The sequence below is a fragment of the Carcharodon carcharias genome, chromosome 16 (assembly GCF_017639515.1).
Source record: "Carcharodon carcharias isolate sCarCar2 chromosome 16, sCarCar2.pri, whole genome shotgun sequence".
Taxonomy (NCBI): domain Eukaryota; kingdom Metazoa; phylum Chordata; class Chondrichthyes; order Lamniformes; family Lamnidae; genus Carcharodon; species Carcharodon carcharias.
In genome coordinates this window covers 87,517,744-87,540,814 of record NC_054482.1, presented here as the reverse complement: position 1 = coordinate 87,540,814, position 23,071 = coordinate 87,517,744, and the positions used below count along the sequence as shown (strand labels likewise).

General features: G+C 44.7%; 2 protein-coding genes across 6 annotated transcripts in view; one reads left to right on the top strand and one right to left on the bottom strand.

Annotated features, from left to right (window-relative positions):
- Positions 1 to 996: 996 nt before the first annotated feature.
- Positions 997 to 17,554, bottom strand: LOC121289465. Its single transcript, XM_041208981.1, has 3 exons — positions 17,375 to 17,554; positions 17,028 to 17,258; positions 997 to 2,005 (listed from the first exon to the last, which is right to left on the bottom strand). Exons 2-3 carry the CDS (start codon positions 17,041 to 17,043, stop codon positions 1,236 to 1,238), a joined length of 786 nt encoding a protein of 261 aa, XP_041064915.1. The 5' UTR covers positions 17,044 to 17,258; positions 17,375 to 17,554; the 3' UTR covers positions 997 to 1,235.
- The window catches only part of dph2 (diphthamide biosynthesis 2), a 21,564-nt gene continuing 16,021 nt past the window's right edge, over positions 17,529 to 23,071 (top strand). Inside the window, exon 1 of one of the 5 annotated variants that reach the window (XM_041208977.1) lies at positions 17,529 to 17,606. The gene's annotated coding sequence lies outside the window, so the exon portion shown is untranslated. Of the gene's footprint in view, positions 17,848 to 22,437; positions 22,558 to 23,071 lie in introns of those variants that run through there. The other 4 variants (XM_041208980.1, XM_041208976.1, XM_041208978.1 and 1 more) reach the window with 4 other exon arrangements.

The following is a 23,071-nucleotide window of genomic DNA, read 5'->3' as shown; positions in this document are numbered from 1 at the left end:
AATAATAGAAATAGGTGGGAAAAAGAAAAATCTATATAATTTATTGGAAAAAACAAAAGGAAGGGGGAAGAAACCATCCATCCCCACCCCCTTTGTTTCTTCCCCCTTCCTTTTGTTTTTTTCCAATAAATTATATAGATTTTTCTTTTTCCCACCTATTTCCATTATTTTTAAATATTTTTAAATCTTTTATGCTCCCCCCACCCCCACTAGAGCTATACCTTGAGTGCCCTACCATCCATTCTTAATTAGCACATTCGTTTAGATAATATCACCAACTTTAACATCTATGTGTTCTTTTGTTCTGTTGTCTGTGACATCTTTTGATGATCTGCTTCTATCACTGCTTGTTTGTCCCTACAACCACACCAACCCCCTCCACTTCTCTCCCCCCACCCAACCCACCCACCCCCCCACACCTTAAACCAGCTTATATTTCACCCCTTCCTTGGATTCACCTAGTTCTGTCGAAGGGTCATGAGGACTCGAAACGTCAACTCTTTTCTTCTCCGCCGATGCTGCCAGACCTGCTGAGTTTTTCCAGGTAATTCTGTTTTTGTTTTAGCTCAGGTAATTGCTTAATTGTCTTTTTAAATGGCCTTATAGGCCTTTGACAGTTTGGTAGGCATGCAGCCAAGTTCTAAATGTCGCGCAGTGATGTCGGGATGCACGCCCGATATTGCCCCACATCATTTTACACCTCAGCGAGCAGGCCCCGCCCCACACTTGCCGAGCCGAAGATTCTGGCCCATGTTAAAATCATAAAGAAACAGCATCAAGCATTTAGGTTCAGATCAGCTTTGGGGTAACAGGATTTGAGTTATATTTATTACTTATACAATAGATTTGCACTTTAAACCACAATAAACCACACTGAAATAGATGTTTCATTTATTTCTTATTAACTGACTGTTTAAAAAAAAAAACTAGCTGGCCAATATGTGTTAAAATGAAGATATTTTATGTTGTTTAGAAAAAAACAGATCTAATGTGGGCCACACCAGGTGTGGAATAGAAGACAAAAATATTCTTAGATTATAAACTGAAATTTGGAGACAGTAGCTTTGAGAGGATCTGAAAGTGATTGAGACAAGAACAGTTGAAAACCAAGCTGATTATTCAGACTGTGAGAATAGTGGAATTTCTTAAAATACCTCTATTTGGCACGTTAAACATATTTGAATACTGCCAGATGCAGTGGGTATATAGAATCTGAAAAAAACAAGAGAAAACCTTCACAAAGAGACAGTGTCAGGGACAGAATAAACATTGGATTTCTGGGTATCTGAGTTTGATTCAGACAACACTGGTGTCTTACAGTGCTCCTGTTTGATGGTTGAAGCCTCATGCTTTGCTGCTTTTAAATCAGATAGTCTAGTTGAAATAGAGTCTGAACATTCCTGGTTGTCTGAAGAACTTACTGAATCATTTACATCTGGGCAAGCAATGCCAGATTGCTGTTCTTCAAGTTCCACTACATACTTGTGAATAGCAGCACATTTTTCATCCAGAAAAAGAGAAGTTGGAAAGACTTGCTGTTGGGATTTCTCAGTATATAAGGAAGACCTACAGTTGGCTTGTTCATTATTAATTTGACTATACAGGGAACTGGCTTCGCCAGAGGCGACATACACTGGTGACTTGGGGAAAGGCTTGTTTCCAATCGGCAGGCTGTTACAGTCACCTGCTTCACGATTAAGCACACTTGGTTCCTCTATTATCTTCTTATATCTCACTGGTAATATAGTGCGAGTTTTCCAAACCTTTCTTTTCTTGCATTCCTCGTTTCCTGAGCAATATACTCTAGCTTTAATGGATAAATCACTGTTGTTCTTAATCCAGTGTAGTAATGGATGGTACACTTTCCCCCCATATTTCATGGCATTCACCCATTCTGTTATCTCTTTTTTCCGGTTTCTGGTCTTCCTCAAGTGAAACAGACAACAGGTAATAGTTGCTAGTATCATACATGCTCCAAAAGTGATGAAAAAGGGACAAACCCAATCTGAAAATAAATAAATATTTGTATTCTTATATGTATGTATGTCGGATATGAAAATGAGCTAACATTTTCACTTATTTCTGTCTTCAATGCTATGAGAAATGTGGTCAATATGTCCTGAATTACTGCCTTCAGCATTACTGGGGCTCTCAGTGAATTAAGAGAGGGCAATCTCTCTCATTATTTGTTCATTCCTGAATGTTAATTTCAAACAACAACCAAAATTTATGTTTAATTAGCACCTTTAACATAAGTCAAATATCCCAAGGTGCTTCACAGTCACATAAAGAGATATGGGGACAGGTGACCAAAATCTTGGTCAAAGAGGTAGGTTTTAAGGAGCATCTTAAAGGATGAGAGAGAGGCAGAGGGGCTTGGAGAAAAAATTCCACAGCTTCAGCCTAGGAAGCTGAAGGCATGGCTTTAATGGTGGATTAAAATTAGGTATATACAAGGGGCCAGGATTGGAGGAGTGCAGAGATCTCAGAGGATTGTGGGCCTGGGAGAGGTAAGGAGGGAAAAAGCCTTGGACTTAAAAACCAGGGTGAGAAATTTAAAGTCAAGGTGTTCCTGGACCGGGAGCCAATGTAGGCCAGCAGGCACAGTGGTGATGCACAGGACTTTGTGAGAGTTAGGACATGGAGGCAGAGTTTTGGATGAGCTTAATTTTACAGAGGGTGCAAATTGAGAGGCCAGCCAGGAAACCAATGGAGTAGTAGAGTCTAGAGGTAACAAAAGCTTTGAGGAGTCAGTAGGTGAGTTATTTAGTGCAAAGTTCCTAGCCTCTGACCTGCTCTTGTAGCCACAATATTCATATAGCTGGTCTTCAGTTTCTGGCCAAAGGTGATCCCAGGATGCTGATGCTGGGGGATTCAGCGATGGCAATGCCACTGAATGTCAGGGGGAGGTAGTTAGATTCTCTCTTGTTACTGATGGTCATTGCCTGGCACTTGTGTGGCACAATTTTACTTGCCACAAAACAGCCCAAAATGTTGTCCAGGTGCTGAATTTTCTGTTCATCAGGTGGGTGGGCCTGACCCAATCGCGGGTGAGAGTGGAGCCGATCACTGCCAGCGATTGGGGCCGCACCGCCATTTTATGTGGGTGGGCCAATTAAGGCCTGCCCAGCATGATGTCCACCGGGAAGCGCTCCCTGTGCGGGCGGAGGGGGGCGAATCCCTAAAATCGAGAGTGTGCTCTTTCATGCATGCGCACAAAAGAGCACACTCATCTCACTGTGGCTAAGTGCAGCCTCAGGGGGAGTGCCTCGACTTTTAAAAATATTACAAATAGAGAAAAGAAAAATCCCTTACATGTCCCCTCATGTGACAATGTCACATGAGTTGGGCCATGTTCATAATTTCCCTAACAACTTTATTACAATTTTTAAAACCCTACATGAAACCTCATCCCGCCGCTGGATGAGGTTTCATGTTTTTTCTAGTTGCCGCTGGGGCTCCTGGCTGACCCGACAACCTTAAGGTTGGACGGGCAGGTCCTTTAATTGCTTAATTGATCCAGTCAATGGCCTCAAGTGGCCATTGACAGGTCGGCAGGCCCGCAGCTGATTTTGCTGCGCCCCCGCCTTCCTGAAAATTTAAATGGGGTGGGGTGATGTCAGGGGGTTCCGCTTGAAGTCATCCCGCATCATTTTACACGTTGGCAAGCGGACCCCACCCCCCACTCGCCGATGGTAAAGTTCTGCCCCAGGTCTTGCAAATGGACACAGACCGCTTCAGTATCTGAGAGTTATGAATGGAACTGAACACAGCATTAGTCACCAGCGAATATCCCCACTTCTGACCTTATGATGGAGTGAAGGCAATTGATATAAGCAGCTGAAAATGGTTGAACCTAGGATACCACCCTGGGGAACTCCTGCATTGATATCCTGGGGCTGAGATGATTGGTCTCCAACAATCACAACCATCTTCCTTTGTGCTAAGTATGACTCCAACTGACGGTGGACAGTAAATATCAGGTCTGTAATTCACTCCTATAATTCACTCTACAAAAACAAAATAACGTATTATGCCCTTGTAACAACAATAATTAGTGCTTTAGGATATCACAAGGCAGTGCAAGTTCTTTCTTTCACCACATCTCTTGACGCCTCCACTGTCTCTAAATTGTCAGGGGTTGTAGAGGTAATCCAGGGAACTACAGACCAGTGAGTCTCATGTCAGTGGCAGGGAAACTATTGGAGAAAATTCTGAGGAGAGAATCTACCTCCACTTGGAGAGGCAAGGTTTGATCAGGGATAGTCAGCATGGCTTTGTCAGAGGGAGGTCATGCCTAATAAATTTAACTAATTTTTTGAGGAGGTGACCAGGTGTGTAGATGAGGGTAGTGTAGTTGATGTAGTTTATATGGATTTCAACAAAGCCTTTGACAAGGTCCCACATGGGAGACTTATAAAGAAGGCAAATGCACATGGGATACAGGGTAATTTGATAAGGTGGATTCAAAATTGGCTCAGTTGTAGGAGACAGAGGGTGATGACAAAAGGCTGCTTTAGTGACTGGAAGCCCATGTCCAATGGCATAACACAGGAATCTGTGCTAGGTCCCCTATTATTTGTCATATATATAAATGACATAGATGACTACGTGGGGAGTAGGATTAGTAAGTTTGCGGATGACACAAAGATTGGCCGGGTAGTTAACAGTGAGGTTGAGGCTTGGGCTGCAGAAAGATATTGACAGGATGGTCAAATGGGCAGATAAGTGGCAGATGGAACTTAACCCTGAAAAGTGTGAGGTGATAGACTTTGGAAGGAGTAATTTGACAAGGAAGTATTCAATGAATCGCATAACACTAGGAAGTTCTAAGGAACAAAGGGACCTTGGTGTGTGTGTCCATAGATCTCCGAAGGCAGAGGGGCATGTTAGTGGGGTGGTGAAAAAGGCATATGGGACACTTGCCTTTATCAATCGAGGCATAGATTACAAAAGTAGGGAGATCATGTTGGAGTTGTATAGAATCGTGGCGAGGCCACTGCTGGAGTACTGTATGCAGTTCTGGATGCCACCTTATAGGAAGGATGTGATTGCACTGGAGGGGGTGTAGACGAGATTCACCAGAATGTTGCCTGGGATGAAACATTTAAGTTATGAAGAGGGGTTGGATAGACTTGGGTTGTTTTCATTGGAGCAAAGAAGACTGAGGGATGACCTGATCAAGTTGTACAAGATTATGAGGGGCATAGACAGGGTGGATAGGGAGCAACTGTGCCCCTTAAGGATCAGTCATAAGGGGACACAAGTTCAAGGTGAGGGGCAGGAGGTTTAGGGGTGATGTGAGGAAAAACTTTTTTACTCAGAGGGTGGTGACGGTGTGGAATGTGCTGCCTGGGAGGGTGGTGTAGGCAGGTTGCCTCACATCCTTTAGAAAGTATCTGGATGAGCACTTGGCACGTCACTGCATTCAAGGCTATGGGCCAAGTGCTGGTAAATGGGATTAGGTAGGTAGGTCAGGTGTTTCTCACGTTTTGGTGCAGACTCGATGGGCCTAAGCGCCTCTTCTGCACTGTGTGATTCTGCTTCTCTATCATCTAGTAGCTGAAGAGCAGAAATTTATTCCAATTAAATATTGGGAAAATCAAAGCTTTGGTCCCTATCAGAAACTTCATTCCCTAGCCAATGAGTCCATCCCTCTCCTTGGTGTGGTCTGAGGTTAAAACAGCCTGTTTGCAGCCTTGATGTTGTATTTGGCTCAGTGATGAGCTTCTGACCACCTATCTGTGCCACCACTAAGACAGCTTCTGCAATATTGTCCGACTCTGTTCCTGCCTCAGCTCATCTGCTGCTGAAACCCTTAACCATGCTTTTCTTTTATCTAGGCTTGGCTGCTCCTGTTATGTTTTCTGGTTCCCATAAGTTCAAAATAATCACACTTTAAGATGCTGCAGCTTCATCGAATGTATTTCTTACAGCTCTCCATATAGCTGGTGCACTGCTACTTTGTTGCTTGGCACCTGACTGCAGTGCATCAGTAAATGTGCCATCCTGTAGATTCACATAACAATTAGTTGCTAACTTTTTATAAATATAACATCCCTCTTACTTTAACAAAATATGCCTCTTTATTAATGCAATTGTTCTATCATTAACTTTTTTTTATTATGTTATACCTAACAAAACAAGATTAACAATCAACTTTCATAATTAAACTGAGCACCTTTACAGTCTGTTGTAGCTTATTCTCTTTTCTAAAAATATTATTCAGGGTATCGTTTAGGTGGCAGGATGTTGTGTCGCCATCTTGTAGCTCTGGCATTTACTGCTCTCAGGAATGTGTTGGCATGGTGCATGGACAATATTGCTCCTGGTATTGTAGGAGTCATGCTTAATGTCATTAATGTTGCGTCAATTGTTGGTGACATTGCTGATTTGCACAGCTAGTTGGCGATGCTGTTGATGTTGTCTTGCTGGTTAATGACATTACTGCATTGCTAATGATCTTTTCTGCTTTCCCAGCTCAGGTATAGATCAAATATGGACTCTGTTCCTTCTCTTTTGCTTACTGGTTTCAGTCTCAATGATGTATGACCTTGCAGTCTCTGCTTCACCAACAGCTTGTACTGGATTCCGGGTTTTCAGGATTGGATCCTGTATGTGTATATTTTGTCCATTCTTGTTTAAGTGTCGACCTCCTTCTACCTATGCATCAGTGAGTCGCTGTCTTACTTCCTCCTGGTCACTTGGAGGGAGTATCTTGTTTGGCAGAATTGTCTTTTACATTCTATTATTCAACGGGTCTGTAAGCCATGAGAAGTGTAGATCGGAGGGTTCATTTGACTCTCCGTGTGTGTTTTTCTATAAACCTGTGTCCCATTGGGTAATTTGTTGTTGAGGTGATGATGTTACACCCATACTTTTCAGAAAATTCCTTAAATTCTCTGGAGGTGAATTGGGTTCCATTGTCACATATCATTCTTTCAGGAATCCCTTGTTCAGCAAACAGATCTCGTACTGCAAGAGAACAAGCTACAACAGACTCTAAGCGTGCTCAGTTTAATTATAAAAGTTGATTGTTAATCTTGATTGTTAGGTATAACATAATAAAAAAGTTAATGATCGAACAGTTACATTAATAAAGAGACAGATTTTGTTAAAGTAAGAAGGATGTTATATTGTTTATAAAAAGTAAGGAACTAATTGTTATGTGAATCTACAGGGTGGCACATTTACTGCTGCACTGCAGTCAGGTGCCAAGCAACAATGTAGCAGTCCACTAGCTAAATGGAGAGCTGTAAGAAATACATTCGATGAAGCTCCAGCATTTTGAATCTAAAAGTGTGATTATTTTGATTGTTGTAGCTCTCAAATCTTTCATCTTTCAGGTAAAAGGGAGCTCTGAATAGTAGTCTGCAACTATGAGATACCATTCTTGATTGTGTGTGATTAAATTGGTTCCCACAGTTTGCCATGGTCTAGCTGGTAATTCAGTAGCTATCATCTCCACTTTCTATGGACATATGTTGCATGTAGGCACCATATTTTCAATGTCTTTGTAGATGCCTATCCAGTGCACAGCTAATTTGGCTCGGAGCTTACACTTCTCCACGCCCCTGTGGCCTTCATGTATCTTCTGGGGAAATTCTTTTTGCATTGTTTTAAGTATGATTATTCTGGATTTGGCTAACAGAACACCATCTTCTAGTGAGATGTCATCTCTGATAGACCAATACTGCTCGATTGGTGGCGGTGTTTGCTGTATCTTATCAGGACATCTCTAGGTCACTTGCTCAGAAAGCAGCTGTAGCTTCTCATCTTTGCTGGTCTCATCTCTAATTTGACTCCGTTTTGGTGGTATTACATTCACTAGGTGATGGATCTTTATACCTAGACCTTTTATATCATGTTCACCTGAGACAACAACTGAGATGGGCCATCTGCCAGCACCATTTTATTCTGGCTTGTATTTCAAAGTGAAATCATGACTAAAGCCTCAAGAATAATCTCTACAGCTTGCTGGAGCTGTACACAGACTTTTCTTGTAGATCTGTTCTAGTGGACAATGATAACTCTCCACTATCAATAGAGATATATGCAGAATTTCTCACATCCATACACAACTGCTGAAAGCTCTCTTTCTATGTTGACATATCTGGTCTCAGCTGAGGTTAGAGCTTTGGAAGTGAATGTCATTGGCTTTCCCTCTTGTGCCAAGGCTGCCCAGTCCTTTTGTAGAAGCATCCGCTTGCAGGGTGGCAGGTTTCTTTCTGTCATAGTATGACGTGCTTGAGTCCTGGCATATTACCTTTTTGAGCTTGTTGAAGCTCCTGTTGTGTGACTTTGACCACTGTACTCTACACCTTCTTCCATCAGCTCCCACAGGTTTGCTGTGTGTTCTGATACACGGAGCAGAATATTGCCGTGGGCATGCGGGGAGAGGCCCAACACGCGTAAAATGATGCGAGATGATGTCGGGCATGCATCCTGACATCAGCGCACGTCATTTCAATATTGTGTTTGGCGGGTGCGCGCCGGAGGTGGCTGCGGGCCAGCCGAACTGTCAACCATCTATTAAGGCCATTAAGAAAGCAATTTACCTTATTAACACCTCTGCCCGTCCAACCATAAGGTTGGCGGGCAGGCGAAGAGCCCAAGCGGCCTTTGCGTTTTCCAGGAAACTTTATCCGGGGGCGGGATGAGCTTTTCCGAAGGTTTTATAGAATTAATAAATAAATTTTGTAAACTTCACAAACATGTCCCAGCTCATGTGACACTGGAAGAACACAGGCCCCGACCCTTCCTCCTCCCCCCGCCGGCACCGGTAGTGCAGCACTACTGGCCGTACTTTACACTGGGAGGGCAGCGCCTGCCCCCACCCGCTCCTGCCCAGCCCACCCGCCATAGGTAAGATTCTACCCGTGAGGTATGAAAGAGCTCATGTCCTGGATCAAGCCAAGGAAACTTCAAAACTCTTTCTTGTCTCTTAGAGCTTCCATCTTAGAGATACCAGGACATCAGGTGCGAATACTATTCTGATGAACTGGCATTCTGTCAGCTTCACAATACATTTTTCTGCATTTAGTTTGATCCCAGCTTTTCTGGTTCTCTCCATGGCTTCATGTAGATGGTAGTCATGATCTTTTCCATCTATACCATAGATCTGGATGCCATCAGGTATGCTGACTGCTCCTTTACATCTGTAGGTCTTTTTATTTTCTAGTGGCACATATCCTGGCTTACTTTAAGGCCACAAGGTAAGCACAGGAATTGGCACTGACCAAAAGGTGTGATAAGTGCTGTCAACAGTGAAGATTCCTCATCATGCTTCATGTTCCAGGAGCCATTTCTGGCATCGAGCTTGCTGAAAACGTTTGCCCTGGCGGTGCTGGCATGATCTCTTCCAGTGTTGGAATACTAATGATTCCTCTTTATTTCTTGATTAAAATTTTTGGGATCCAGGTAAATTCTTAACTGTTTATTTGGATTCTCTCTTACCATGATGGAATTTACCCAATCTGTGGACTCTATGACTCTGGCGATTACTTTATTTTCTTCCAACTCTTGGAGCTCTCTTTCAATCTCTTCTTTTAAATCCATTGGTACTTTATGTGGGGGATAAATCACTGATTTCTTCACTGGATCGATAGTAATGTGATACTCAAAATCTTCAAAGCATCTCATCAAAACGCTTTGGATACACTTGTACCAGATCGTCCTTGACTCTGATTGGAAGGTGTTTTTCAACGGGTACACTACCTTCAACCCTCAGTGCTGTGTCCTTCATGTCATGGTTTACAGAGATAAGCTGCAGACCTTTACAACTGCTCAATGCAGGACCATCGGTTTCACACTTGTAGAACATAGAGTTAACATCTTTTCCTTTGTGTGTCCCTCTGATTTGGGTTATTCCTAGCTGCTGAATTGTTAACATGCTGTTGCTTGGTTTCAGGGCCTCTTTCCTTGGGTAACTATTTTCTTTCAAAGTTTCAGGAAAGATCTTCTGGTATAGTCTGAGTGGGATGATATTACTCTGTGCTCCAGTATCAAGCTTCAGCTTCAGATTTATGGTTGTGGGCTTATTTCTCACCCTCTTCCTGTTCTGAATGATTGTGTGAATTTCTTTTCTCTGGGAGCTGTCACATTAGAATATTTCATGCAGTTCTACGGTTCCTATGTCTATTGTGTTCTCAAACTCAGTGTCATCTTCTTAGGCATGGATGTTTTGGTTTCTTTTCCTTCCCATTTGCCCTGTTGCTCTGTCTCTGATAACTTGCTTACCACATTCTTCCTTTGTTCTGCACATTGGCGTTTTCCCAGTGACTTGCTTTTCCACAAGCTCCGATAAATCTATGTGCAGGACATTTCCTTTTGTCTGTGAACTCATGTGGTCGTCCACAGCTCTTGAATATCTTTCCTTCTGTCTGGTATGCATGCTTTTGCTGTCGTTTCACTGCATTGACCTTGCTGCTTTTCTGTTCACTTATCTGAAAGCTAACTATTTGGATAGTCAGCCTCTTCATTTGTCTACTTGTGGCTTCATATGTTCGGGCAGTGTCTAAAGCCTGCAATATTGTGAGCATGTCCTATTCAATTGAATCTTTTCTAATTCAGGTGTGCAAAACCCCTAAATGAGCTGATCTATCCGTCTTTCATCCTTTTCCTTGAATTTACATTTTCTCGCTGCATTTTTCAATCTTGTTAAGAAATTGTCAACAGACTTGCCTGTTTCCTGCCTCACGCTTTGATTCATATCAATGGACCTGATGATTTGACTTTGGCAGGAGATGCGTACTGAATTTTTCAAAAATGTTGTCAGGGTTACTATCGTCCTCACTCATTACCCAGCTATTAAACAAGTTTTAACCCTTTCTCTCCTGCCCACAAAAAGATGTAGCTGACTGTTTCCTCTTGACTACTGCCTTTCAGAAAGCTAATGAATGTCAATCTGCACTTTTGTTTAAACTTCTCAAAAGCTTTTACGACATCATCAGCTTCCGAATTCATTATGGGCTGTAGCTGTGCTACATTCATTGCAGTGACGCTGGCCATTTCATTTTCACATGATTTACTCAGTTCTTCTCTCTCTCTCTCTCTGGCACTAATTCGGGTTGATTTTTCTCAATCTAATACAGCATTAAATCCATTTAAAATGTTGGGGCCTTGCTCATAAACACGTGCTGCCACCATGTTATGTCTTCTGTTTCCCATAAGTTTGAAATAACCACACTTTTAGACTCAAAATGCTGCAGCTTCATCAATTGTATTTCTTACATGCTCTCCATGTGGTTGGTGGACCGATACATTGTTGCTCAGCACCTGGCTGCAGTGCAGCAGTAAATGTGGCACCCTGGACGTACATCCACATAACAATGAGTTCTTGTAATAATTTATGGTTTTATTTAGTGCATAATGTACTTTTAAGAATAATACTTGTTAGGCATGATTTGTAGTGACCAATAGGAGTAACGCGGGCTACCTCAGCAGTCAGTGTAGGGTTGGAGTTAGAGTTGAAAGCACATGTGTAGTTGCTGCTGAGTATGTTGTAAATAAACTTAAAGTTTCTTCCCAAGAAGTGTTTACAGTTCAACTCTATCATTAATAATACAACTCAGCCACCCTACAACAAACTGGCAACGAGGATCAATCAGATCCGATGCTGTCTCTTGCCCAGCAATTGTGAGTGTTTAAGATAATTAAAAAGAAAGGAAGATGTACTCACCAGGTATGCTGTCGCTTTAAGTTAAAGAAAAAAACGGTCCCCAATGCAAATGGCTGTGAAATTTCCAGGAGCACTCCCGACATTTAAAAAATAATACCAAAATTGCAAGACCTCTGAGTGAGAATCCACAAGACATGTGAGCAAAACAAAAAAACAAAAAGAGAATCTGTCCTTATATTGTAAAACGGGTGGCAGCCCCGCAGGCTCAGTAGTTTAGAGAAGCTGGCACACAGCTTGCAAGTTTTTAAAAAAGCAGCAATCAGAGCAGAAAGCAGCGCTGCAGTTTTTTTTTTAAAAAGAAAAAACCCAGCAAAGTTGCCCAGGAAAGAGAGAAGAAATCGCTGCTGTGTTTTTCCGAACAGGAACGAAGTTTTACAAAGTTAAAAGAGAAGAAGGCCCACAATCGTGGGGATCCTGCCAAAACTCAAAAAGCACGGGAAACACAGCACAGAAAAGCCGACAGTTGCAGAGACAGCCCGAGTAAAAAAAACGGTGACTGCTCTTAAAGTGGCAATACATTTAACGTTAGAAGAGGCCCCAGAGAGAGGGCATCTCTGCTAAAAGGAATAAGAGACCCCAGAGAGAGGGCAACTCTGCAGAAGGCAACAAGAGACCCCGAGAGAGGGTATCTCTGCCGAAGGGAACAAGTGACTCCAGAGAGAGGGCAACTCTGCCAAAAGGAATAAGAGACCCTAGAGAGAGGGCAACTCTGCCGAAGGGAACAAGAGACTCCAAAGAGAGAGTAACTCTGCCAAAGGGAACAAGAGACTCCAGAGAGAAGGTAACTTTGCCAAGGGCAACAGGAGATCCCAGAGAGAGGCTAACTCTGCCAAGGGCAACAGGAGACCCCAGAGAGAGAGCAACTCTGCTGAAGGGAACAAGAGACTCCAAAGAGAGGGCAACTCTGCCGAAGGGAACAGGAGACCCCAGAGAGAGGGTAACTCTGCCAAGGGCAACAGGAGATCCCAGAGAGAGGGTAACTCTGCCAAGGGCAACAGGAGACCCCAGAGAGAGAGCAACTCTGCTGAAGGGAACAAGATATTCCAGAGTGAGGGCAATTCTGCTGAAGGGAACAAGAGATTCCAGAGAGAGGGCAATTCTGCCAAGGGCAACAGGAAACCCCAGAGAGAGGGAAACAAGAAATTAAACAGTTGAAAGAGCAGTTGATTGTCCTTCAAGATCAAATGCAAAAGGAACGCATAACCATTCAGCAACATGAAAACATGAAGGCCATCTTAAACAGTAGAATGGGAAGCACACCAGAATAAATGCAAAGACGGCTCAGGAGAAGCCCTGGTGATCGAAGATGACTCAGGAGAAACCCTGGTAATCGGAGAGGGCTCAGGGAAAGCCCTGGGAGTCATGTATAGCTGGATACAGCCAGGAGACAGGAGTTTGGATAAACTCCAAGGTGTTGCCAACTCAGTGAAGCTACCTGTCTAGCAAAGAGCTGAAGAATCAGTTAAATGAAGCCTAAGGGGCTTTGGAAGCAAAAGTTGCAAAATTTCCGAAGAAGCAGAGAGATAATGAAATTTTGGGAGACTCAGCCACTGAGCTCAGACATGTTGAGCTTACATCTGAGAGAAGTCTGGCCAACAGTGAAGTCAAAAGGAAGGCTGAGATTAAAGTCTGCGGTAGAAAGAAAAGTGCACGTTCCAAGCAAGGAAGGTAATCTATTTGGATCACCGGGTAGATTCACAGGGCCTCCACCTGGTTGAAGAAAAAGAGAGAGCCATAAGAGAGGCACCTGCGCCAAAGAACTCCTCAGACCTCAAATCATTCCTAGGAATGATCAACTATTATGGGCGGTTCTTACCCAATTTGTCTACAGTGCTGGCCCCCCTGCATTCTCTACTCAAAAGGAACCAAAGTTGGTTTTGGGAGGCGCCCCAGAAAGAAGCTTTCATAAAGGCGAAACAATTGTTGCACCTGTCCAATCTATTCGTGCATTATGACCAGACCAAAGAATTGGTTGACATTTGACGCTTCTTCATACAGAGTGGGAGCAGTGCTCTCTCATCAGATGGACAACGGCACAGAACGGCCAATAGGTTATGCATCAAGGATGCTCACCACAGCGGAAAAGGGATACTCCCAGATAGAAAAAGAAGGCCTGTCCATCACCTTTGGTGTCAAGAAATTTCAGCAATACATACATAGCCACCATTTTACAATTGTTTCAGACCACAAACCATTGCTAGCATTGTTCAATAAGGACAAGGCTTTAGCACCCACAGCCTCAGCAAGAATACAACGATGGGCTTTAAATCTGGCAGCATACGAATACACTTCTGTACATGGGCCTGGCAATCAAATCGCAAATGCCAATGTCCTTAGTTGTTTGCCTTTACAAGAAAACGATGAGCACGTCCCAGTTCCACAGGAACTTGTTTTGCTGTTAAATTTCTTAGATTGCTTGCCGGTATATGTTCGACAGATCAGAGGCTGGACATATCAAGGCATAGTCCTATCTCAAGTACGAGGGCAAGTGCTGCATGGTTGGTCACAGGAGCTCGTATCCAATGAAATGAAACCGTATTTCAACGGAAGACATGAAATAACCAGCCAGGATCGCATCTTATTGTGGGGAGCACGAATGATAGTTCCTCCAAAGGGAAGGGAGCCACTTTTGATGGAAATATGGAGTGCCCATCCAGGGATTTCCCGAATGAAGACCATAATACACAGCTATCTATGGTGGCCTGGGATTGATGGTGAACTGGACCTGCCTTATAAATACTGTGGATACAACAGCAGGTCAGAGGCTAGAAATCCTGTGACGAGTAACTCACCTCCTGACTCCCCAAAACCTTTCCACCATCTACAAGGCACAAGTCAGGATTGTGATGGAATACTCCCAACTTGCCTGGGTGAGTGCAGCTCGCACAACACACAAGCTTGACACCATCCAGGACAAAGAAGCTTGCTTGACTGCCACCACATCCGCAAACATTCACTCCCTCCACCACCGATGCACAGTAGCAGCAGTGTGTACCATCTACAAGATGCACTGCAGGAATTCACCAAGGCTCCTTAGACAGCACCTTCCAAACCCATGACCACTGCCATCTAGAAGGACAAGGGCATTAGATACATGAAAACACCACCAACTGGAAGTTCCCCTCCAAGTCACTCACCCTCCTGACTTGGAAACATATCGCAGTTCTTTCACTGTCACTGGGTCAAAATCCTGGAGCTCCCTTCCTAACAGCACTATGTACCTACATTACATGGACTACAATGTTTCAATAAGGCAGCTCACCACCATCTTCTCAAGGGCAACTAGGGATGGGCAATAAATGCTGGCCCAGCCAGTGAAGTCCACATCCCTTGAATGAATAAAAAAAAAGAATTTAGTAAAGCACTGTGTGCAATGTCAGCAACTGCAGAAGTTGCCAGTGAGAGCTCCATTACACTCAAAGGAGTGGCCAGGAAGACCCTGGGTGCGACAGTTACACATTGACTATGTTGGACTTTTCCTGGGAACAATGTTTCTGCTCATTGTCGATGCCCATTCAAAATAGTTGGACGTATATGAGGTGAAGTCACAAATGTCAGCCATTACAATTGAAAAACTACATCAGAGTCTACCAAAGTAGTCATTTCTGATAGCGGTATGGCATTTACAAGTGCTGAGTTTCAATGGTTTGTCAGCCTCAATGGTATCACTCGTGAAAACTGCACCGGAGCACCCTTCCTCAAAGGGACTGGCCGAAAGGGCAGTTCAAACATTCAAAGCAGGCATGAAAAAGGTAACTGGTGATTCCTTGACAACTGAGCTAGCATTCTTTCTTTTTCATTACAGGATTACCCCTCACACAACAACAGGTGACGCACCTGCGGAGTTATTGTTGAAACGTCATCTCAGGATGAAACTAAGCTTAATAATGCTGAATTAGAGCGGAAGGTGGAAAGGAGTCAGGGGAGCCAGAAAATCAAACACAAATGGCATAGTCGTGAGGGGAAATTTACTGTGGGAGAGCCAGTATATGTGGAAAACTTCGGGGAAGGACCAAAGTGGTTACCACATGAAATAAGTGCAGTGACTAGACCTCTATTTTCCCACGTGGAGGTGGAAAGCTGGATCATCCGTAAACGTGTGGACCATTTAAGGAAGAAAGAGACAAATCACCAAGATTTGGTTCCACCAGTGATCATGACCAGGTCTGTGTTTCCTGTTGAGGAAGTGTCTACAGTTCAACTCTATCATTAGAAATACAACTTGGCCACTCTACAACAGTTCCTAACTCTTTATGAATAATATAACAATAGCAACGCACACCTGGCTGACCTCCCATATTTTATAAAAGCAATACACTGCAGATGCTGGAGATCTGAAATAAGAACAGAAAACGCTGGAAATGGTCAGCAGGTCAGGCAGCCTCTATGAAGAAAACCACAGCTGATGTTTCAGATTGATGGCCCTTCATCAGAATGTTCTGATGAAGGATCAGCTATCTGAAATGCAAGGTGACCAACCATCCCAGCTTTCCCAAGATTCTCCAGGAGTTTGGCTTCTTGTCCCATGTCCCATACGTGAGCTTCACAGGATACCATGTATCCCAGATTCCTCCAGGCAGCAACTGAGGATACTGCTCAGTCTCCTCTTGTTGCTGGCTGAGCATCTTTTGTGTCTGCACATGTGCACTGTGGGGACACAAGCACACACTTATCCATGAGGGAGGTGTGCTGGCTGGCACTCTCCTCTCTGAGAGTTGTCCAGCTCCAAGCAAGTGGGTGGTTAGGGCTCAGGGTGGTGGTGTGCCTGGGCAGGCTTGATGTGGAGGGAGGGGTCTAGTAGGTTCCGGTGGGGGGGGGGTGGGGGGAGGTGGCAGATCTGGACAGCCCTGGTTGGGAGGGATGTCTGGGCAGGCCTGATGAAGAGGGGAGTTCCGGACAGGCCCAAGGGGGAGGGAGGTCTGGGCAGGCTTGAGGGGGAGGACAGGCCTGGTAGGCACCAACAGGAGGGTCTAGCGCACCTGAGCGAGATGAGGTGTCCAGGCAAACCTGGAAAGAGGGTCCTAAAAGGCATGATGGGGAAGGAGATCTGGCAGGGCCCTATGGCGATTTTCTTTGCTCAGCCATTCGTGGCCATGCCTTTAGCTGCCAAGGACCTTAGGCCTGGAATTTCCTCCCTAAACCTCTCCGCCTCTCACTTCTTGAAACCTAACTCTGATCAAGTTTATGTTAAACACCCTAATATTTCTTAATGCGGCTCATGCATCAGATTTTGTTTGGCAATGATTCTGTGCTGTGTCTTTTGGATATTTTAGGATGTTCAAGGTGCTATATGAATACAAGTCATTGTCTCTAGTTATCTAAAACCCTAATGACATATCATACTTACTATTTGGTATTATCATCTATATTAAGTAAATATTTCCAGATGTAGCTGTAATGATTTGTTTGGACTGAGAGATGTGTTGATTCTGGTCCAATCCCTCTTCAGCTCGGAATTCACTTGTGAGAGTGACACCATCAGTCCTTATGACGTAATAAGTCCTCGCTTGACGTAAAGGCGGAATCTGTGCAGGCGCCGGCCCGGCCGCTCAGCATTCTGGGATTGCAGTACCCGGCTCTACTGGCAAATTTATCGCAAATTTTGTTACTATGAAAGATCCAAAGCCAGCAAAAAAACAGTAATACATGGCTGGAAAATAATTTTAAGCAGAGACAAGATAATACTGAATGTACCTCTCAGGTTAATAGTATAATCCGCCTTCTCGCCAGCCGACGTCGGTCCTGGTTGGCCGAAGGCGAGTTGAGCTGTTATTGGTGAATGTTTACCAATCACGCTCTACCAAGCGTATTTCACAGTTCTGATTGGCTAGTCGTTCTTCAGTGAGGAGCGCGTTGATTGGTTGATGATCAAGACGCTGCTGATGGCGGAGGAGAGTAGATGAGTGTGGAGGGGATTCATTTAGGAGTGAGTTTGTTTAAGAGGCACATGGTTCGTTGGTAAACGGCTGGGTGGTCCTTCTACATCAAGGTGGATACACGGGTTCTTGTTCTCTGTTACAAAAACAAAAACAGAATTACCTGGAAAAACTCAGCAGGTCTGGCAGCATCGGCGGAGAAGAAAAGAGTTGACGTTTCGAGTCCTCATGACCCTTCGACAGAACTTGAGTTCGAGTGCAAGAGAGAGTTGAAATATAAGCTGGTTTAAGGTGTGTGTGTGTGGGTTGGGGGCGGAGAGAGAGAGAGAGAGAGAGAAGTGGAGTGAGGGTGTGGTTGTGGTTGTAGGGACAAACAAGCAGTGATAGAAGCAAAAACAGAATTACCTGGAAAAACTCAGCAGGTCTGGCAGCATCGGCGGAGAAGAAAAGAGTTGACGTTTCGAGTCCTCATGACCCTTCGACAGAACTCAATATAGCAGATCATCAAAAGATGTCAACCACAATAGAACAAAAGAACACATAGGTGTTAAAGTTAAAGTTGGTGATATTATCTAAATGAATGTGCTAATTAAGAATGGATGGCAGGGCACTCAAGGTATAGCTCTAATGGGGGTGGGGAGAGCATAAAAGATTTTAAATTTAAAAAAAAAAATGGAAATAGGTGGGAAAAGGAAAATCTATATAATTTGGAAAAAAAAGGAAGGGGGAAACAGGAAGGGGGTGGGGATGGGGGAGGGACCTCACGACCTAAAGTTGTTGAATTCAATATTCAGTCCAGAAGGCTGTAAAGTGCCTAGTCGGAAGATGAGGTGCTGTTCCTCCAGTTTGCGTTGGGCTTCACTGGAACAATGCAGCAAGCCAAGGACAGACATGTGGGCAAGAGAGCAGGGTGGAGTGTTGAAATGGCAAGCGACAGGGAGGTTTGGGTCATTCTTGCGGACAGACCGCAGGTGTTCTGCAAAGTGGTCGCCCAGTTTACGTTTGGTCTCTCCAATGTAGAGGAGACCACATTGGGAGCAATGAATGCAGTAGACTAAGTTGGGGGAAATGCAAGAGAAATGCTGCTTCACTTGAAAGGAGTGTTTGGGTCCTTGGACGGTGAGGAGAGAGGAAGTGAAGGGGCAGGTGTTGCATCTTTTGCATGGGCATGGGGTGGTGCCATAGGAGGGGGTTGAGGAGTAGGAGGTGATGGAGGAGTGGACCAGGGTGTCCCGGAGGGAGCGATCCCTACGGAATGCCGATAGTGGGGGTGAAGGGAAGATGTGTTTGGTGGTGGCATCATGCTGGAGTTGGCGGAAATGGCGGAGGATGATCCTTTGAATGCGGAGGCTGGTGGGGTGATAAGTGAGGACAAGGGGGACCCTATCATGTTTCTGAGAGGGAGGAGAAGGCGTGAGGGCGGATGCGCTGGAGATGGGCCGGACACGGTTGAGGGCCCTTTCAACGACCGTGGGTGGAAAACCTCGGTTAAGGAAGAAGGAGGACATGTCAGAGGAACTGTTTTTGAAGGTAGCATCATCGGAACAGATGCGACGGAGGCGAAGGAACTGAGAGAATGGGATGGAGTCCTTACAGGAAGCGGGGTGCGAGGAGCTGTAGTCGAGATAGCTGTGGGAGTCGGTGGGTTTGTAATGGATATTGGTGGACAGTCTATCACCAGAGATTGAGACAGAGAGGTCAAGGAAGGGAAGGGAAGTGTCAGAGATGGACCACGTGAAAATGATGGAGGGGTGGAGATTGGAAGCAAAATTAATAAATTTTTCCAAGTCCCGATGAGAGCATGAAGCGGCACCGAAGTAATCATCGATGCACCGGAGAAAGAGTTGTGGAAGGGGGCCGGAGTAGGACTGGAACAAGGAATGTTCCACATACCCCATAAAGAGACAGGCATAGCTGGGACCCATGCAGGGACCCATAGCCACACCTTTTATTTGGAGGAAGTGAGAGGAGTTGAAGGAGAAATTGTTCAGCGTGAGAACAAGTTCAGCCAGATGGAGGAGAGTAGTGGTGGATGGGGATTGTTCGGGCCTCTGTTCGAGGAAGAAGCTAAGGACCCTCAGACCATCCTGGTGGGGGATGGAGGTGTAGAGGGATTGGACGTCCATGGTAAAGAGGAAGCGGTTGGGGCCAGGGAACTGGAAATTGTTGATGTGACGTAAGGTGTCAGAGGAATCACGGATGTAGGTGGGAAGGGACTGGACAAGGGGAGAGAGAAGGGAGTCAAGATAACGAGAAATGAGTTCTGTGGGGCAGGAGCAAGCTGAGACGATCGGTCTACCGGGGCAGTTCTGTTTGTGGATTTTGGTTAGGAGATAGAAGCGGGCCGTCTGAGGTTGGGCGACTGTCAGGTTGGAAGCTGTGGGAAGGAGATCCCCAGAGGAGATGAGGTCACTGACAGTCCTGGAAACAATGGCTTGATGTTCAGTGGTGGGGTCATGGTCCAGGGAGAGGTAGGAGGAAGTGTCTGCGAGTTGACGCTCAGCCTCCGCGAAGTAGAGGTCAGTGCGCCAGACAACAACAGCACCACCCTTGTCAGCAGGTTTGATGACAATGTCAGGGTTGGACCTGAGAGAATGGAGTGCAGTAAGTTCAGAGAGAGACAGGTTAGAATGGGTGAGAGGAGCAGAGAAATTGAGACGACTAATGTCGCGCCGACAGTTCTCAATGAAAAGATCAAGAGAAGGTAAGAATCCAGAGGGAGGGGTCCAGGTGGAGGGAGAATATTGGATATGGGTAAAAGGATCCGTTGAACTGGGAGAGGACTCCTGCCCAAAGAAGTGAGCCCGGAGACGAAGACGGCGGAAGAAGAGTTCAGCATCATGCCGAGCCCGAAATTCATTGAGGTGAGGGCGTAAGGGTATGAAACTAAGTCCCTTGCTGAGCACTGAACGTTCAGCATCGGAGAGGGGAAGGTCAGGGGGTTTAGTGAATACACGGCTGGGGTTGGGATTGGAAGATGGGGTGGGGACGGAGGGACAGGCAGGGTTGGAGGGTCCTAGATGGGTGTTGGTGTTGATGAGTTGTTGGAGCTTGCGTTCCTTAGCACTTGAGAGAAAGAGAAAAAGTTTCTTGTTGAGGTGTCGGATGAGCCGAAGGATAAAATGAAACTGGGGGCACGCGCAGCTTTGAAAAAGGGTATGGCGGTGCTGCTGGAGGGAGAGGTCGAGTGTGTTCATATGGCGGCGCATGGCACTGAGTGTGGATTTCAGAATGTGACGGGAACAGCAGTCCGAGAAACGTTTTATGTCCCGGAGATACCTGTAATCCTGGGTGGGTTCGAAACATGAGGGGTGGAATTTCAGTTGAAATCCACGTGGGGTAAGTCGGAGATGAAGACAGTCACTGAGAAAGGAGATATGTCTGTGAAAGCGGGATTTAGTAAACACCTTGTCAAACACCAGGAGGGAAATGGAAAGCAAGGAAGGTGAGCAGGGCAAAAGAGAGGAACGGAAATCTTGTCGCAGAAAAGAACATAACTTCTTCAAGGAAGTAGGCATTTCTTGACGAGCAGCGGCAGTCAATTAAACACAGAGATAAAAACAAAAAAACTGCGGATGCTGGAAATCCAAAACAAAAACAAAAACAGAATTACCTGGAAAAACTCAGCAGGTCTGGCAGCATCGGCGGAGAAGAAAAGAGTTGACGTTTTGAGTCCTCATGACCCTTCGACAGAACTTGAGTTCGAGTCCAAGAAAGAGTTGAAATATAAGCTGGTTTAAGGTGTGTGTGTGGGGGGCAGAGAGAGAGAGAATTGGAGGGGGGTCGTGTGGTTGTAGGGACAAACAAGCAGTGATAGAAGCAGATCATCAAAAGATGTCACAAACAACAGAACAAAAGAACACATAGGTGTTAAAGTTGGTGATATTATCTAAACGAATGTGCTAATTAAGAATGGATGGCAGGGCACTCAAGGTATAGCTCTAGTGGGGGTGGGGAGAGCATAAAAGATTTAAATTTTTTTTTAAAAATAATGGAAATAGGTGGGAAAAGGAAAATCTATATAATTTATTGGAAAAAAAAGGAAGGGGGCAACAGAAAGGGGATGGGGAAGGGAGCTCACGACCTAAAGTTGTTGAATTCAATATTCAGTCCGGAAGGCTGTAAAGTGCCTTCTGTCCTTGGCTTGCTGCATTGTTCCAGTGAAGCCCAACGCAAACTGGAGGAACAGCACCTCATCTTCCGACTAGGCACTTTACAGCCTTCTGGACTGAATATTGAATTTAACAACTTTAGGTCGTGAGCACCCTCCCCCATCCCCAGCCCCTTTTCTGTTTCCCCCTTCCTTTTTTTTTCCCAATAAATTATATAGATTTTCCTTTTCCCACCTATTTCCATTATTTTAAAAAAAAAAAAATTTTAAATCTTTTATGCTCTCCCCACCCCCACTAGAGCTATACCTTGAGTGCCCTGCCATCCATTCTTAATTAGCACATTTGTTTAGATAATATCACCAACTTTAACTTTAACACCTATGTGTTCTTTTGTTCTATTGTTGTTGACATCTTTTGATGATCTGCTTCTATCACTGCTTGTTTGTCCCTACAACCACACCCCCACTCCACTTCTCTCTCTCTCTCTCTCTCTCTCTCTCTCCGCCCCCCCCCCCCCCCCCCCCCGCACACACACCTTAAACCAGCTTATATTTCAACTCTTTCTTGGACTCGAACTCAAGTTCTGTTGAAGGGTCATGAGGACTCGAAACGTCAACTCTGCTTCTCCGCCGATGCTGCCAGACCTGCTGAGTTTTTCCAGGTAATTCTGTTTTTTTGTTTTGGATTTCCAGCATCCGCAGTTTTTTTGTTTTTTCCTTCTTCTCTTTGGTCGCCATGTGATTCGAATGAGTCATACTGTACAGAATGGTTAAAGAGCAGAAGGAGGCTGTTCAGCCCATCGTGCCTGAACTGGCTGTCCGAGTGAGCAGTTCACCAGATGCCATTCTCCTGTCTTCTCACTGTAACCCTGCACATTCTTCCTTTTCAGGTAACCGTCTAATTCAATTGAGCCTACCTCCATCACACTCTCAGACAGTGTTCTGGACTTTCAGTACTCACTGCCCGCTCCTCCAAATCATTGCACATTGATATGATGGTCTGCTGTACCATTTAATCGTGTACGTTGGGGGCCAGATTCCACAGTCTGTGGTGCAGCGAGAAAACAGCTGGGCTTGTATTTGGCTTCAGTTTCTATCCAATGTCTGTGCAGAAAGTCAATGGGATATTAGCCTCTTTATGTGGTTAGGCTGAATAGATGATTTCAAATTCTTCAGTTGCCATGTTGTGATTTGATTTGATGCGTTTTCTGGATTGTTCCTCCAGGCTTGTGGATGATTAGTTCAGCAATATAACTATATGCTAAAAGACCCATAATCTTATAGCCATTAATGATGCTGACCAATCTGTTCAAATGCTCATTTAACTCTATTCCTAAGTTCCTCTTCTTCCCATCTAACCTGCTCTGAATCCTATCACATAATGCTCACCTTGATTCATAGATA